The 16,859-nt window shown below is 33.9% G+C and overlaps 1 protein-coding gene across 1 annotated transcript in view; it reads left to right on the top strand.

Annotated features, from left to right (window-relative positions):
• Positions 1 to 16,859, top strand: part of FANCD2 (Fanconi anemia complementation group D2) — a 51,724-nt gene that overhangs the window by 9,810 nt on the left and 25,055 nt on the right. The window contains exons 7-18 of the mRNA XM_011370665.2: positions 356 to 408; positions 2,355 to 2,433; positions 3,869 to 3,993; positions 5,096 to 5,183; positions 5,723 to 5,827; positions 6,308 to 6,408; positions 6,823 to 6,931; positions 7,103 to 7,138; positions 9,832 to 9,975; positions 11,472 to 11,606; positions 12,827 to 12,958; positions 14,086 to 14,196. Coding sequence (XP_011368967.1) covers positions 356 to 408; positions 2,355 to 2,433; positions 3,869 to 3,993; positions 5,096 to 5,183; positions 5,723 to 5,827; positions 6,308 to 6,408; positions 6,823 to 6,931; positions 7,103 to 7,138; positions 9,832 to 9,975; positions 11,472 to 11,606; positions 12,827 to 12,958; positions 14,086 to 14,196 — 1,218 coding nt within the window. The remainder of the gene's footprint in view (positions 1 to 355; positions 409 to 2,354; positions 2,434 to 3,868; positions 3,994 to 5,095; positions 5,184 to 5,722; positions 5,828 to 6,307; positions 6,409 to 6,822; positions 6,932 to 7,102; positions 7,139 to 9,831; positions 9,976 to 11,471; positions 11,607 to 12,826; positions 12,959 to 14,085; positions 14,197 to 16,859) is intronic.

The raw sequence follows: 16,859 nt of genomic DNA, 5'->3' as shown, positions 1-16,859 counted from the left end.
TTGTTCCTCTGAAGAGAAATCTTTTGTTGCAAATTATTTGATAATCTTTTAAAGTCCGCATTTCATGGGTTAACAGCTGTCATATTTAATGATGTTTTTGATTATCTGATTATTTTAATATTGCTTTGATAGCCATTTTGCAGTTTTTCAGAAGACAAATTATTGATAAGTCTTTGTATTCCAACAGCTTATATTCAAAGCATAGGCAGCGTATGGACATTCTTATAATAAGAGAATTGCTATTATAGCAAGGTTTTTCGTCCAAGAGTGCTTGTTGGAGAGAATTATGGCTAATTATACATTTCTGTTGTATATTTTGAGACCATCTCCTAACTCCTTATGTCTGCTTTTTCAGCCTGCCATTATCAAAACCTTATTTGAAAAGTTGCCAGAATTTCTTTTTGAAAGGTAAGTGGAGTTATTGTGGAATGCTTAAAGTACCCTGGTGTACTTAAGTTCCTCTCTGAAAAGATTACTCTAAAGAATCATTGGTTTCTCTGAAGGTCATATTTATCATGATGCCAGATTCTTAAGTGACTACTAAAATTTTATTGGAGTGTCGTTCTTTGAAATTTCATCTATTTATATGAATACATATTCCCAGAAAGATGCATAATAAACTGATAATAGTAATTGTCTCCAAGGAAGGGAGCCAGTTGGTTGGAGTCAGATATTCTCTGAATACTGTTGTTTACCTTTTCAATTTTATACTGTACCATTTTTTAAAATTTACTTTTAAAAAAATTTACTTTAAAAAATGACTAAGAAAAAATGAACAGTTTAATAGAAAAGTAGATAAAGGTCATGGACAGACAATTCACAAAGAAGAAATACAAGAGCATCAAAGATTTTAAAAAATGCTCAATTTCATTAATAATCAAAGACAAACTTAAAACAATAAATACATTTTTCCACTCTCAAAAGATTTCCTTTGTTGAGTGTAATGAACAGGCATGTTCATACCTTGCCGATAAACATATAAATTGGTTCAGTCATCCTGAAGAGTAGTAAGTTGTGTATATCAAAATTTTAGATTTCACATACCCTTTAATGCTCATCCATGTCTCCTAATTCTGTCCTAAGGTAATAATTGTGAATGAAAATAGTAATGAATAAGATTACTGTTTAAATAACAAAAAATTGTTGAGAGCTGAGATGTTCAACTATAGGAGATTTGTTAAGTAAATTAAGTATATCCACACAATGGAATATCATGTGGACATTAAAAATTTTAAAGAGAACTATTTAACACCAAGCATTAATTGGAAAAAAAAGTTAGATTACAAATCACTGTTTACAGTACAGCCCAGCATTTTGTTTTAAAAAAAGATAAATCCATACACACATACACATAGATATATATGCATATTAATAGTGAACATCCTGGATGACAGGATTATAGATTACTTTTATTTTCTCCTTCATATGTTTTTTCAGTGTCTATTATACAATAATAATAAACTTGAAGATTTACCTTTAAAATTTTGTGCTTTGTCTGAATGGCTTACTAGATGCTTTATGTCCTGGCTAAGTCTTTTTCAGCAGTTAAATTTGACTGCAGTGGAAGCTAAGCAGGGTCTGGCCTGATTAGTACTTGGATGGGAGACGACCTTGGAATACCAGGCGCTGTAGGCACTTAGATAGATAGATAGATAGATAGATAGATAGATAGATAGATAGATAGATAGATAGATAGATAGATAAAATAAGATGAATAGAAAACTTGACTGTAGTAAACAAAGGCCAAGAACGCTGTCACAAAGAAACTGGATGGGGTCCAAAACTTTAGATGTAGTAGGTTGGGAGGAAGACAGAGACTATCAGTTGGGAGGAAGACAGAGACTATAACTGAGCCAACATTTTTTTCATCCATAAATGGTTTTTAATACTTTCACAAACATAATTTAATTTGACCTGCTGTGTTTCCATAGCTGTAGATGCTTACCTTTTTCAGTACTTATCACATTGATGGAATTTGTTTTTTACCTTTTTAAAATATTCATGTTATTCAATTTTTTAAAGTTTATTATTTTTATGGTTTTTAATTGTTTACATTATTTTAAGAAGTACTCTCTAGACTTTTCTTCCCCTCTCTATAAACATTCTCCAGATGTGCCATAATTAACAGTTTAGTGTGTCTTCTTCCAGACATACATCTTTCTCAACATATATAAGCATATATCTCATGCTGTTTTTAAAAATCACCTATATATCTCTCATGGTGCACAATGCATAGTAAGTGTTCAGTAAATGTTAATTTAATGACTGAAAAGTTTTGTGCAGTATTAATGCTTGCTGTTTGTTGTATAAGTCAGAAAGGCTAAGTTTCCTGTCTTCTCATCCTAACATTTCAGAGTGAACAGTGATGGAATCAGCATGCCTCGACTCATCATCAGTCAACTGAAATGGCTTGACAGAGTTGTGGATGGCAAGGTAGGCTTTGGGACTTTTTCTTTCTCTTAGATTTATAGTGTGTTTTCCACACTTAACCAAACTTGGAATTTGGAAGGTTTTTTTTTTTTTTTCATTTCTAAACAGAAAAATTCACATTTTTAAATTCATCCATTAACTTTTTCAGCTTTAATATTTTGAGATTCATGGATTTCACCTTTTAAATTTCTCCAAAAAAAGAAATTTACCTAATTATGATGACTGGATATTGTTTATTAAATAAATTAAATGTTTGGAAAGATTTAGTCTTCAAAGTACAGAAGTTACTGTTTTATTTCTCAAGCAGTGAGATCCCAAGCTACCCTACTTTACTGCAGATGTTTTAATTTGATTATATATAGTAGTTTCCCCTTTTCTGCAGTTTTGCTTTTCATGGTTTCAGTCAGAAGCTATTAAATATTCCCAACCATTGACATTTTCTGCTCCTGACTTCCAGCCATTAACATTGTCATGACTTGATGGTCTAGAGTCACCCAAAGCAGATGATCCTCCTTCTGACATATTTTCAGAAGCTCAGCAGTAACCTAATATTACATCACAAAGTCTAAGTCATTCACCTCACTACATCTTATCATGTAGGCATTTTTTATTATCTCACATTATCATAAGAAAAGGTGAGTACAGTACAAGAAGATATTTTGAGACAGATCATCATCACATAACTTTTATTATAGCAAATCATTGTAATTGTTCTATTTTTATTATTAACTATTGTTAATCTCTTACTGGGCCAATTAATTTAATTTTTAAAGTAAACTATCATAAATAGGTATATATTGGAAAAATTATAGTATATGTAGGGTTTGATACTATCCATGGTTTCAGACATCCACTGGCTGTCTGGGGATGTATCTCCCTCAGATGAGTGGGGACTACTATATTGAAAATTTTAGGAAGTTTTTATAATTATGTTATTTGTTATCAAGCACCTTGGTGAAGTAGAATCTGTTTTGAGCCTAGTGCTTAAGGCCCATTTCTTTTCAGAGTTCTTAAAATTATTCTACTAATTGTTGTCAGATATTCCAAGGCTAAATAATTACTTAGAAGAACATAAATTTTGGAGTCTCATTGGGGCTAGAACTTTGAATCTGCCATTTATTACTTGTGTAATAAACCGTGCATATCTCACATTTCAAAAAAGGGAATTGAAACTCCATAGAGTTGTGAAGATTAAATGAAATAAAATATATAACAGACCGATTAGATAATATACCATCTACACTACTCTTTTGCCTATATACCATCCCACATGTGAAATTTTTTGGGTCGCTTACCTCTGAATTTAGGTTTTGTGTTTGCATGTGTGAATAGTTATTATATTGTACACAAAATAATTCTAGCTTTACATTTCATGAGTAGGAACTCTTTCTCTATTCTGGGTAATGTGCTCCAATTCTAATAGTCTCCTCCATCGCAGGATCTTACCACCAAGATTATGCAACTGATCAGTATTGCTCCAGTGTACCTTCAGCATGACTTCATCACTAGCCTACCTGAGATCCTAGGGGATTCCCAGCATGCTGATGTGGGGAAAGAACTCAGGTAAGTAAGCACCTTGTTTCCATCCTTAAGCAAATCTCCACTCTGGTAACCTTATCACTGCAGTATGAAGAGTAGTGGTAATGTTCCTTTTTATGTAAAAGAGGGTAATGCCTACCTTCCATGAGTAGGGTATCAGATTTGACTTGTTTTTCTAATAATGAATATGTATTTGAGTAGATCCATCTACCTACTTTTAAAGGTGTATATATCTGTTGTGTATATGAAGTCTGGCTTAGGATTAGGTATATAAATTTGGTCTTATGGAGACTTAAACACGATCCCTCTGTTTCATTAGCATTTCTGCTATCCAAGGGGTCCTCCGTCATGACTGCACATCCAAATCATTCGTGGAGCTAATTAAACACCTACATTCTTTGATCCCTAAATGATTCATTCTAATGCACATTGCTGCATCAGATCTGTTGCTGTGAGTCACTGCTTACTGTCATTTACATGAAAAATGGTAATTGGTAGGGTAATAATTAAGGAGAGGAAAACAGTATCCCTGCGTAATAGTGTTTCTGTTTTAATGCAACTTCTTGTTTATCCTAGAAGTTGTAGCTTAAAATTTTTTAGTTTATAATACTTCCTTTTCTATAGCTATCTGCAAAGCTACCTCCAGAAATGTTCAGTGAGTTCTTGCCTTCGAACTTTTAGGCAGGATGCTCCCTCTGGGTATAGCCCTGTTGAATTCCAGCTTGTCCTTGTGTATAGCCTTCTCTTGGAATCTATCACTGTCCTTCTCTATCCTGTGCTCCTTTAGTGTCCTGCACGTACATCCATCATATTTCTCATACGTCGTTATAATTGTATGTTTTCTTTTTCCTTTTCTCGGGAAGGATATGTACCAAACTCAAAAGTGTGTAACCTCTGAATAGTGGAGTTGGTGAGGGAAGGTTTTTTATTTTTATTCTGTTGTTTGAACTTTTTATAATGAGCATTTTTAAAAATCAAAACAATTTTTGAATGAAACATACTGTAAACAGACATTTAATGGGAACTAAGTATATCATTTCTTCTCATACTCTGAGTGATTTTTTGAGATCATTATCTGCCCAGCTCTGTTAAAAGTTGCACAACTTTTCTCTTCTACCATTTATAGTGACCTTCTAACAGAGAATACACCACTCACTGTTCCGATCCTGGATGTCCTTTCTAGCCTCCGACTTGACCCAAAGCTCCTGTCTAAGGTAAGAAGGACTCTGCTCTCCGTAAGCGGAACTAGCTTTCTCATTTCCCACAACCAATGTCAGTCATTCATTTTCTTGGAGTAATCATATGTAATAAAAATTTTCTTCTGAAACAATATTGAATGACATTTGATCTCTTTTTTCTTTTCAGTAAATTTTATATGCCATACTATGATAAATTCGCTGCTCTGTTTTAAGCAATAAGTTTTAGTGGAAATATCCTATATTGCCTGAATATTTAACTGCTCCCTTAGGAGTAACAATTTTTTATGTCTTCCTCTGGCCAATAGAAAATTTAGTTTCAAAATGTAAGATGATAACACCCATTTATCAGAAGAAGCAGTAGTATTAACAGTTTAAAGCTTTAGAAAAAATTAAAACAAGTATTTTAGAGAAAAATAAAAGGAGTTTTTCTTCTCAAATTACATGTGAGAAAACTGAGTGAAAGAAGTAATTTTTCTAATGTTACCTACCAAGTCAATACTAGGTCGAAGTATTAACATGAAAATATTTAAGTTTTTTGTGCCTTTTATGTTTAGGTCCGCCAATTGATGATAAGTAAGTTGTCATCTGTCAGACTGGACGATTTACCTGTGATAATCAAGTTCATTCTTCATTCTGTAACAGCCACGGATGCACTTGAGGTACCCTATTATTTCCTAACAAACACCAGTAGGATGCTAGATCCACAGAATGAAGCAGTGATACCCTTGCGAAACTCAACAATCAAAGACTAACCTAAATGTAGATAAATTATTTAAATTAATAGGTTCTCATTGCTGTTTTTTGTCCCCAAACTAACTGATAATGCTGATTAATCCAGATGGTATTCAGGGGAGAGAATAGAGCTACTAGCCAGATTTATTGTTCTGTATAAGCTACTACAGGTTATATTTGCTATTTCAGTTAATATCTCAAGGAGTTCTGGAATTTTGAAGGGCATGACATACTATGCTTGCATTAGCTATTTCACCAACTCTCTTTTTCAAAATGCCTTGTCTAACATTTAATAATTCTACTTCCTCAGGCTTTTAGGAGACTGTCATGGTTTTCCTATTGAGAGAGTGGACTGTGCCTATCCAGTGTGCACAAACAGAACACGTAGCTAATATTTATTTCCACAGGTAATTTCTGAGCTTCGGGAGAAGTTGGATCTGCAGCATTGTATTTTGCCTTCTCGGTTGCATGCTTCCCAAAGCAAGATGAAAAATAAAGGACAAACAAGGTATAAGCTTATCAACAGTTACTACCCTTTTTCTCACGTAGGCAAGGAAAGTTTTCTGACATTTATCTTGACTCCAGGACAGTAGATCTTAACACAACTATAAATAATGGTAGTAATATTACACTTATGTAATACTATACACTTTTTCAAATCATATGTGGGTATATATGTGTGTCCATGCATGCATGCATGCATGCATACATACATACATACATACATACATATATTGTGTCTGTGTTTTCTTGGCTATTCACATCAGTCCCAGATGGACTGCAGTACAACTTCATTAGCCATTTTACACATGAAGTTGTGAACTTGTTCCAAGGCACATGGCTAGTAGACAGGAACCCAACTCTTACAGGTTTCTCTCTGCTAAGTGGAAGAATGATATTTTTCTTCTTCTGCTACTTGTAGATCTTCAGGAAATCAAGAAAACAGCGGTCAGGACTGTGTTTTTCTTCTCTTTGATGTAATAAAGTCAGCTGTTAGATATGAGAAAACCATTTCAGAAGCCTGGATTAAGGTGAGTGAAATCTTTGGAACTTTAAAATTAAAGAGGAAATGAGTGGCAATCAGTGACGAGATTTGCCAGATGGGCAGATTGGTTCTCAAGTAAGAGAACAGGGCGTGCTGAATAAGGCAAGAAGTGTTCTACTAATGTGTTGTAATATATTTGTGACCCTTGTTTTCCCAGGCAATTGAACGCACTGCCCCAATGTCTGAACACAAGGTAATGTTCATGTACTGTGAATTTTAAATATTGCACACTTAAAATTAGTGAAATCACCTAGTGTTTTTTTCCTGCTTGCTTTCTTTTGCTCCCTCCAGTCATCCCTTTTGTGCCTTCTGTAGTTGCTCTAATAAACATTACCTATCTAGAAAAGATTATATGAGGGGGTGACTTGCCAGATGACCTTCCCTACACATTTATTCTGGCAATAAAATAAGCCTTAAATATTCATAAGGGGAAATATTAACTTTCCAAACAAACATAGTGAGTTACAGTCAAAGAAGCCAAGTCCCCACTGAGGAGGAGGTGAAGACTAGAGTCCCCTGTGTCATGAGTCAGGTCCTTGTATCCGTCCGATTGCCCTTCCTCCTACCAAACAGAATTGTCAACATAATGACATTCCATATTTTACTTTTCTTTGCCCATGCAGACCTGATTAGAGTGAATCCATCCACTGTCAAGGCGGTGGGACTGAATCTGTCTTAATTCCTGAAATATTTTCTTCTGTCAAGAAGCCAAATTATTAACTTTCTTATGATTGGTTCCCTTTAAGAGTTTTTTTTTTTAATTGGAATCTGTTTTGTGGGGTTTTTGTTAGTTGGATTATTTAATTGTTGATGATTATCTTAAAAACTTTTATGATATTGAAAAAGTCACTAATTTTTGTTGGGGGGGATCAAAATACCCTAATACAACCATTTTTATTTTTGCATGACCCTTGGCCACCTGCATACCTATTTTTACAGATTTCTAATCACTATAAATATAATTATGTATTCTGATTTTTTCTCCTGATATTATGTCATAAATATTTTGCATGCTTCCACATTTATTTGTCTTTATTGTCATTTCTCATAGCTATGTTCTGTTCTGTTAACAATGATTCTCAATTTTGGTGCCTATGAGTAGGACCTTCAGTGAAGGGATGTCCTAAATAATTTGTTTTTGTTTTTTAAGTTAGAACATCTAACCTTTATTAAAATATCTTCTTTTAGTTGAGGTATAATTGACATATTAGTTTCAGTTGTATGACATAATGATGTAGTATTTGTATGTATTGCAAAACGATCACCACACAATTACAAATATATTTTCTTGTGATATACTCTCTTAACAACTTTCAAATATATAATACAGTATTATTAACTATAGCCACCATGTTGCACATTGTATCCCCATGACTTATTTATTTTATAACTAGAAGTTTGAATCTTTTGACTACCTTTACCCATTTCACCCATTCCACACCCCCTGCTTCTGGCAACCACCAATCTGTTCTCTATATCTATCAGCTTGTTATTTTGTTTTTTATTTTTTTTAGGTTCTACAAATGAGATCCTATGGTATTTGTCTTTCTCTGTCTGATTTATTTCAGTTAGCATAATGCCCTCAAGGTCTATCCATGTCGTTGGAAATAGCGAAATATATATTATACCACATTTTCTTTATCCATTCATCCATTGGTGGATGTTTAGGTTGTTTTCATGTCTTGGCCATTGTAAATAATGCTGCAATGAACATAGGGGTGCACATACCTTTTTGAATTCGTGTTTTTGTTTTCTTTGAATACTCAGAAGTGGAATTGCTGAATCCTATGGTAATTCTATTTTCAATTTTTTGAGGAACCTCCATACTGTTTTCCATAGTGGCTGCACCAATTTACATTCCCACCAGCAGCAGTGCACAGAGGTTCCCTTTTCTCCACTTATTATTTCTTGTCTTTTTGATAATAGCCATTCTAACAGTTGTGAGATGACATCTCATTGTGATTTTTATTTACATGAAAAATGTTGAGCATTTTTTATGTACCTATATGTCTTTGGGAAAATGTCTGTTCAGGTCCTCTCCCCATTTTTAATTGGATTGTTTGTTTTTTGTTCTTGAGTTATGTGAGTTACAAGTAATTTCTTTTTTTCTTTTTTGTCCCGTTTGACTTTTTAAACTTAAAAGAAAAAAGACACACGACATAGTTAATATAAGCTAATTGGGGAGGGAAAAACCTCACAATGAATCTAAAAATGTTAAAAATAAAGTTTCCCTCCATTCCCTGTCCCATTTTTCAAGGAAAATCATTCCTCCAGATTTTTTTTTTTATTCATACACAGGTATATGTGTGTGTGAGTGTAGGCATGCCCACTGTTATACATATATGTACTTGTACATTGTTTTTACAAATATTATGATTATCATCTTGCAAGTTTTTTATTTTTACTTCACAATATGTTGTGAATGTCTGTCAAAAAATATAATCTCATTCTTTGTAATGGCTATGTAATATTCTGAAAGTGAGTATCATAATTTAACCTTTTTTATAAAGACAGACATTTACAATCCAACTTTTCACAAAGTAATTTTCCTAATAATAATGAAAACATATACTGAAGTTGGCAAGTGATTTAATCTTTTTTCTCTAATAAATGTGAAGATATTAAAGTTATTCCTATAATGTGACTTTCACTTTTATTTTAATATTTTCTTAAAAGATACCAGTGATTAATAGTTGTGGCACTTTATTTCTCTGAAAAATATTTCTGTTTTGTGAAAATTTAGGTACTCCCATGTGGTATGTTGAGCAAATGAGTATCATCCATTTTGTGTTTTAATGGGAAAAACTTGAGAGCTGCTGTTTCATTATAGTAAATGTACTGATTTATTAAACTATTTTCCTGTTGTTGCATATTTACTGACAATAGATTTTTGACCTGACGATGCTTCTCATCATCTATAGCACCAACACTCAGACAAAGAAGTGCATTGAGAGGGTGCTAAGAAATAAGATTCGATCAGGCTGCTTTCAAGAAGAGCTGCTACAGAGTACATTCTATATTCATTACTTTGTAAGTGTCAGAGAATTGGACAACAGTACTGTGAAAGGTACAGAGGTTATTTTAACCTTTCCTACCCCGTGTGGGAATCTTGACACCACCACCTTTGCTGGATGTTGATCTTTGACAGGGAGTTCAGTGTATTTCAAAACATGGAAGGATTTTTACTTACCTCGTTTGAGACATTATGACGTTGATAAAACCAACCTAAGATTGTTTTTCATCTTTTTCACAAAAGGGTCACGAAATTAGTTTATGTTAAGCTTGTTAGACATAAACTCCCAATCTTTTTATAGGAAATATTTTAATTTCATTCTTCTAATTACATACTTATTAACTTGATTTTTAACCTAAAATGGAAGGCTTTATAGCTCCCATACAGAATTTTATCTTAATTTCAGCTCGTTGAAACCCATCGAGACTCAAATCTTAATTTTGTATTAATCATTTTAATTGTCTAGCTCTTTGCTATCTGCAACTTTGACAGACTTGCCTTCTGTGTCTGTTAAATAGTTTTTAAAAACCCTGAGCACAGCAGGACTAGAAGAATGCTAGTAGAGACATAATTATGCATCTCTGAACCATAACTATTTGGTCATTCAGTACTGAGACCTTAGGTAATCATTCTTGTTGAAATATAACCATTCAAATATGAATTTTGTCAGCTGGAAATGGTGTTCGCAGGTGAATGTTTAGAATTTTAACAGTGTATACCTTCTTAGAAAACTGGTAGACCAGTGGTTTGGGGCTGGGCTTAGGAATTAATGAAAATATGTAGTTGGGTCTTATATTTAGCAGTGGATTGAATGTTTTCACTGTTTTATCTTGCAGTTCTTTCTGTGCTTATTTCTGGCAATGATATGTGTTTTGTACTGTAATTTTCCAGAGGGCAGTAACCATATATAATTTTTTACTGCATTTTCCTCAGTAAAGCATTATACCCAATTCAATGCTTAATTTAAGATTTTATTGTAATGTTATCAGTAAAGAAGCTGGACTTAATAACTGTCTTTTTACTCTGGCTCCATTAAAACATCTTAACATCTTAAAAACACTATCAGTATCAGTTTTTTTCTTGATCTTCTTTAAATGAAATCAGTTTAATTAGCATTGAACCTTATAGACTGATTTCAAATTGTAACCAACGCAAAGCAGGCTTAGTATATCCTCAAGGGGGCAGTATGACTGAGTGAGGAGACTGGAATTTAGAAGATCTGGATTCTAGTCCCAAATTGGGCAGATAGGGACAGTGCTATTATGCTTGTAATTTAACTTATTTGAGCTTCAAGGTCAATTGTTATTTATATGTTGATTCCTATTGATTTTGAGAGAAAACTCAGAATGGTGAATGATTATTCTGAGTCAAACAAAGATTTTTGAGGTTCCTTAAGTTAAAATGAGAGCTGGCAAAGAGAAATCTCACGTTCCAAAAAGGTTAGCAACTCTTAGTGCTATAATAACTAAGTTTCTCCCGCAGCTTTTTTTCTCTTTTCTCTTCCCCTCTCAAGGTTCTTAAGGATTTTTGTCCATCCATTCTGTCACTGGCTCAGAATTTGTTGCACTCTCTAGACCAGAGTATAATTTTGTTTGGCAGTCTGCTATACAAATATGCATTTAAGTTTTTTGACACTTACTGCCAGCAGGTATGTTGAAATATTTATTTTGAAAAGGGAACAGGGAAAAGGGAAGAAATGCAATTCCAAGTGACTTGCCTGTGATCTGATGTTTATTTCTTGTTAGTTGACGATATTGAAGGAGAGGGAACTCTGAACTGGGAATTGGGAAAACTTAGTTCTAGTCTTTGTCTCAATAAAATGAAGAGACTGGACTGGAGGATCTAATTCTGTGTTTTGAGCTCTAAAATTCTCTGAGTCTAAAATGAAGATCTGAATTCAATATACTTCAAATAAACCATGGCTTAAAGGGCTGGGGTTGTCAGGCAGTTTTCACAGTATAGGCATTGTAGTTTTAAAATTTAGCTGCAAATAATCAACTGCCATTTGATTCTTGAGTTTTCTAGGAAAAAAATGTGGCAGAAAACAAGTGGAGAAAGCCCGAAGGCTTAACCCTATTCCCATGAATATGAGACACAAAACCTAATAGCACATATGGAGGGAGATGAGGGATAAGGAATGTGCTGTAGTTGTGGAAAATGATTATGAAAACAAAGAACAAAGTGTCTTATTCTGTATTTGTTATATATACTGTACCTATTACTAATGATGTTAAAACATTTGAATGGAACTTTTAAAAATGAGGACAGAATTTTAAAAATTTAAAGCAGGGCAACAGACTCAGCTGGCATGAAGTAGCTATTGCAACTGAAAAAGCCATATGACTCAGTATGGAGCAGTAGTATAAAGGAAAGGGAGAATGGCATCTAAGCCATTTTTTTGGAACCATCTTAATATCTTAAAAAAAAACTATTATAACTGATATTTGCTTGAAACATCCAAGTCTTACTGATAAAAACTTTCAAAACCCTTAGCTCCTTAAGTGTCATCTTTTCAATAAACTTCAGTAGATTAAGTACAACCACAACTTAAAAGGTAATATTTAATCTACATAAGAAAGAGAAAGATGATGCCAAGGAGCAAAATCAGCAGGGCTTGGATAGTGCTCACTGATAAATTATGAGAAATTAATTATGGGTGACTGAATGGTAGCGTAGTTAGACTGGCATAATCGATTCTAAGCCTCCTGAATCCAGCATTAATGAAAACTAGATAATAAAATTAGATGATGGGATAGGGTGGGTTAAGATTTTAACCAAGTTGAGATTGGAATGGCCTCAGGCATGAACTTTAAGAGGACCATACCATATTTTTGCTTCACACTGTTCATTTGACTCTTTTCTATATAGGAAGTGATTAGTGCCCTAGTGACCCATATCTGCAGTGGGAATGAAGCTGAAGTCGATATCGCATTGGATGTCCTCCTAGAGTTGGCAGTTCTAAACCTATCTGCTATGAGGATGAATGCGGTCTTTGTGAAGGTATCTAGTCCCTCCATTGACATATATGGAATCATTTTTCTTTCTTGCATATATCTGAAAGATAGCTGCTGTTAACCAAAATATTTTTTACTCTAAATATTGAGAACTATTATTGGTAGGAGGGGGTGAGAAGGAGGTGAGGTGAAAGGCAAGTAATAGAAGAAATAACTCATCTATTTATGTGTTAATTCCTTCAACAAATACTTTTTTATACTTAAGTATGTGCCAGACTCTATTGTGGGTGCTACGGATACAAAAGTCAGTCCTCGCTTTTGATGATAGAAAGTAAGACACATAAGCAAGTCATTTTAAATTCAACATGATGAATTCTCTAATAAAGATAAAGTGCTATAGATGTACCAGAGCAGGAATAATTAATTTGGCCTTAGAAACTGGAGAGATCTTCAAAGACGAAATATCAATGATTTGATGAGCGAAAGGAAGAGAAGTACATCCAGGCAGAGGACAGTTTGAACAGAAGCAAATTGGCACCCAAGTCCATGCTGTGTCCGTGGGATGACAAGTTCACTAGCATGGTTGACAAATAAGATAACGTGGTGAGAGGTGGTAGAAGGTGAGGCTGGGAAGACATAGGGCAGGGCCAGATTATGAAGGGTCTCAAATACTATGCTAAAGAGTTTCAACTTTATTTTATAGACAATAGGGAGCTATTCCGCATTTTTAACAGGGAGTTGACATAATCAAGTGTGGGCTTTGAAATGTGTTATCTCCATATTAGGGGTGAGAAAGCTGAGGCTTTGCCCAAGGTCAAAAAGTAAGTAGTTCCCTTGTGACTCCTTCAGAATGAATAAGTAATTCATGGAGTAGAAACTGAGGGGGAATGATGTGATAAGGAATAAGGTCAGAGATAAACCTTTTAGTGGAATATTTTTACCAAAAAAAGGGGAATGGGGAGAAAAAGAATAGGGAGAACTAGTAGATATGTTAGGAAGACTAAGCAGAATGTCAACCCTCTGTGCTCTGAGCATAGCTTTAGAGAACTTGAGCTTTTGTGGATCAAATGGCTAGCTATCCATGTGTATACCTCTTACAAGGATTTAATTTTTTTTAATTTAAAGGGAAAAATGTTGGTTGCTAACCATATCTTTGGCATTTTTTTCTCACAGGGCATTTTAGATTATCTGGATAAAATGTCCCCTCGGCAAATACGAAAACTTTTCTATATTCTCAGCACGCTGGCATTTAGCAATCAGCATGAAGGCAGCAATCATATCCAGGTAAGAGGCAATGCATTGAGAAAGAATCTTATTCCTCTTTAATTGAAATTTACTGAAAAAAGTCACTCCAGCCTGTGTAGTAGTAGAAACAGAGTAGTCATAGTCCAACCATTTGTTTATTATTTTATTGCCACAAACATTAAGTGCCTACTGTGTGCCAAGCCCTGAGGTGTTAGGTATATTAGACCTGCCCTCAAAGAGCTTAGTCTTTGAGGGTAGAATTGGGCCTGTAATTAGCTATGAAACTGAATAAGAAAAGCCATTCAGGTCCTGTTCTGAGTGCCTTGGGAGCACAGAGAATTCCCTTATTCCCTAAGGAACATCTACATCTAATGTGAACTTCATCTGGGCTTGCTTTCATTTGTGGACATCATTTATTGAAAAAGCCAGGCAGAGGACTATAATAAGAGAAGAGATTAGGTTAAAATCATAACTCAGCTCTTTATATCTTTGTTGCCACCCTATGGCATTAATCCATACTAAACTATGACTTTGAGCAACCAACACCCTTTTTTAATTTAAAAGAAAATTGACTAGGTAATATGCACATGGCACAAAATTCAAAGGTATAGAAAGGGTTTTTTGTTTGTTTGTTTGTTTTCGGAGGCATTGCTGGGGTCTGTGAAGCTGCCCCAGGAGCTGGAGCTGTAGTATCCCCTCCTCTTCCACTTCCTCTTGTGACCAATAAAGGCTGTTTGTACTGTTAAAAAAGAAAATGATATAGAAAGTTGATAAAAAATAAGTCTTTTAGTTCTCTAGGCATCTGATTCTCTAAAGGCAATCACTGTTACTAGTTCATAGCTTTCTGAAATGTTCTGAGCATTTATAAATTTGTATTTACCTATATTCTCCTGTTTACCCTCTTGTTCTACATCTTGAATTTCATTTAGCAGTGTATTTTAAGGATTGCTTCACATCACTAATATAGTGCTGTGCGATTATTTTATTTTTTAATTGTGATAAGTTATATATAACAAAATTTGCTATTTTAACCTTTTTAAATGTATAATTCAGTGGCATTAAGTACAATCACAATGTTGTACAACGGTCACCATTACCTGAATCCAGAATTTTTTCATCATCTCAAACAAAAGTTCTGTATCTATTAAGCAGTAACTCCCCATTTCCCTTCCCCCAGCCCCTGGTAACCTCTAATCGACTTTCTGAATTTGCCTAATCTAGGTGCCTAATTTAAATAGAATCATAGAATATTTGTCTTTTTGTATCTGGCTTATTTCACTTACCATAGTGTGTTTAAGGTTCATCCATGTTGAAGGATGTATTAGAACTTCATTTCTTTTTATGGCTGAATAATATTCCATTGTATGTATATACTCATTTAGTTTATCCATTCATCTATTTATGGATACCGACCTTTTTCTACCTTTTGGCTATTGTAAATAATGCTGCTATGAACATTAGTGTACAAGTATCTCATTGAGTACCTATTTTCATTTCTTTTGGGTACATACCTAGGAGTGGAATTGCTGGGTCTTATGGCGATTCTATGTTTAACATTTTGAGGAACCACCACACTGTTTTCCACATTCTCACCAACACTCATTTTTCATTTTTTAATTATAATCATCCTATTGGGTATGAAGTGGTATTTCACTGTGGTTTTGATTTGCATTTCCCTAATGACTAATGATGAGTATCTTATCAGGTGCTTATTGATCATTTGTATATCTTTGGAAAAGCATCTATTCAAGTCCTTTGCTCATTTTTTAAGTGGGTTGTTTTTTATCGTTGATGTGTAGGAATTCTTTACATATTTTGGATATTAATCCCTTACCAGATACATGGTTTACAAATATTTTTTTCCATTCTGTGGATTATCTTTTCATTCTTGATAGTGTCCTTTGATGCAGTTTTGACGAAGTCTAATTTATCTGTTTTTTGTTGTTTTTGCTTGTGTTTTTGGTGTCATAATTAAGAAAAACCATTGCCAAATCCAAAGTCGTGAAGCTTTTCCCCTGTGTTTTCGCTCAGGAGTTTTATATTTTTGGCTCTTAAACTTAGATCTTTGATTCATTTGAGTTAATTTTTGTATATGGTATAAGGTAAAGGTTCAACGTCATTTTTTTGTGTGGGAGTATCTGGTTTTTTCAGCATCTTTTGTTGAAAAGATTGTCCTTTCCCCTTGAATGGTCTTGGCACCTTTGTGGAAGATCAGTTGACTTCTGAGGATTTATTTCTGGATTCTATCCATTGGCCTTATGTTAGTATCACACTGTTTTGATTATTATAGCTTCATAGTAATTTCAAAATTTGGAAGTGTGAGCCCTCCATATTTGTTCTTTTTCAAGATTATTTTGGCTATTTGGGGTTCCTAGAAATTCCATATAAATTTTAGTGGGATTTTTCTATAGCTGAAAAAAATGCTGTTGGGATTTTAATAAGAATTACATTGAATGTGCATATCACTTTGAGTGGTATCATTATCTTAACAATAATAAGTCTTCCAATCTTTGAACATGAGATATCTTTCCATTTATTTAGTAGTTTATTAATTTTCTTTCAGCAGTGTTTTGTAGTTTTTAACATAGAAGTCTTTTACTTCCTTGGTTAAATTTATTTCTAAGTATTTTTTTCTATTTCATTATTTTAGCTGAGCAGACAACACATGATAATTCATGTATGCTTATTGAGCAGCTATCACA

The sequence above is a fragment of the Pteropus vampyrus genome, unplaced genomic scaffold, assembly GCF_000151845.1.
Source record: "Pteropus vampyrus isolate Shadow unplaced genomic scaffold, Pvam_2.0 Scaffold171, whole genome shotgun sequence".
In the NCBI taxonomy this organism is placed as follows: domain Eukaryota; kingdom Metazoa; phylum Chordata; class Mammalia; order Chiroptera; family Pteropodidae; genus Pteropus; species Pteropus vampyrus.
This window is presented reverse-complemented; position numbering and strand designations above follow the sequence as displayed.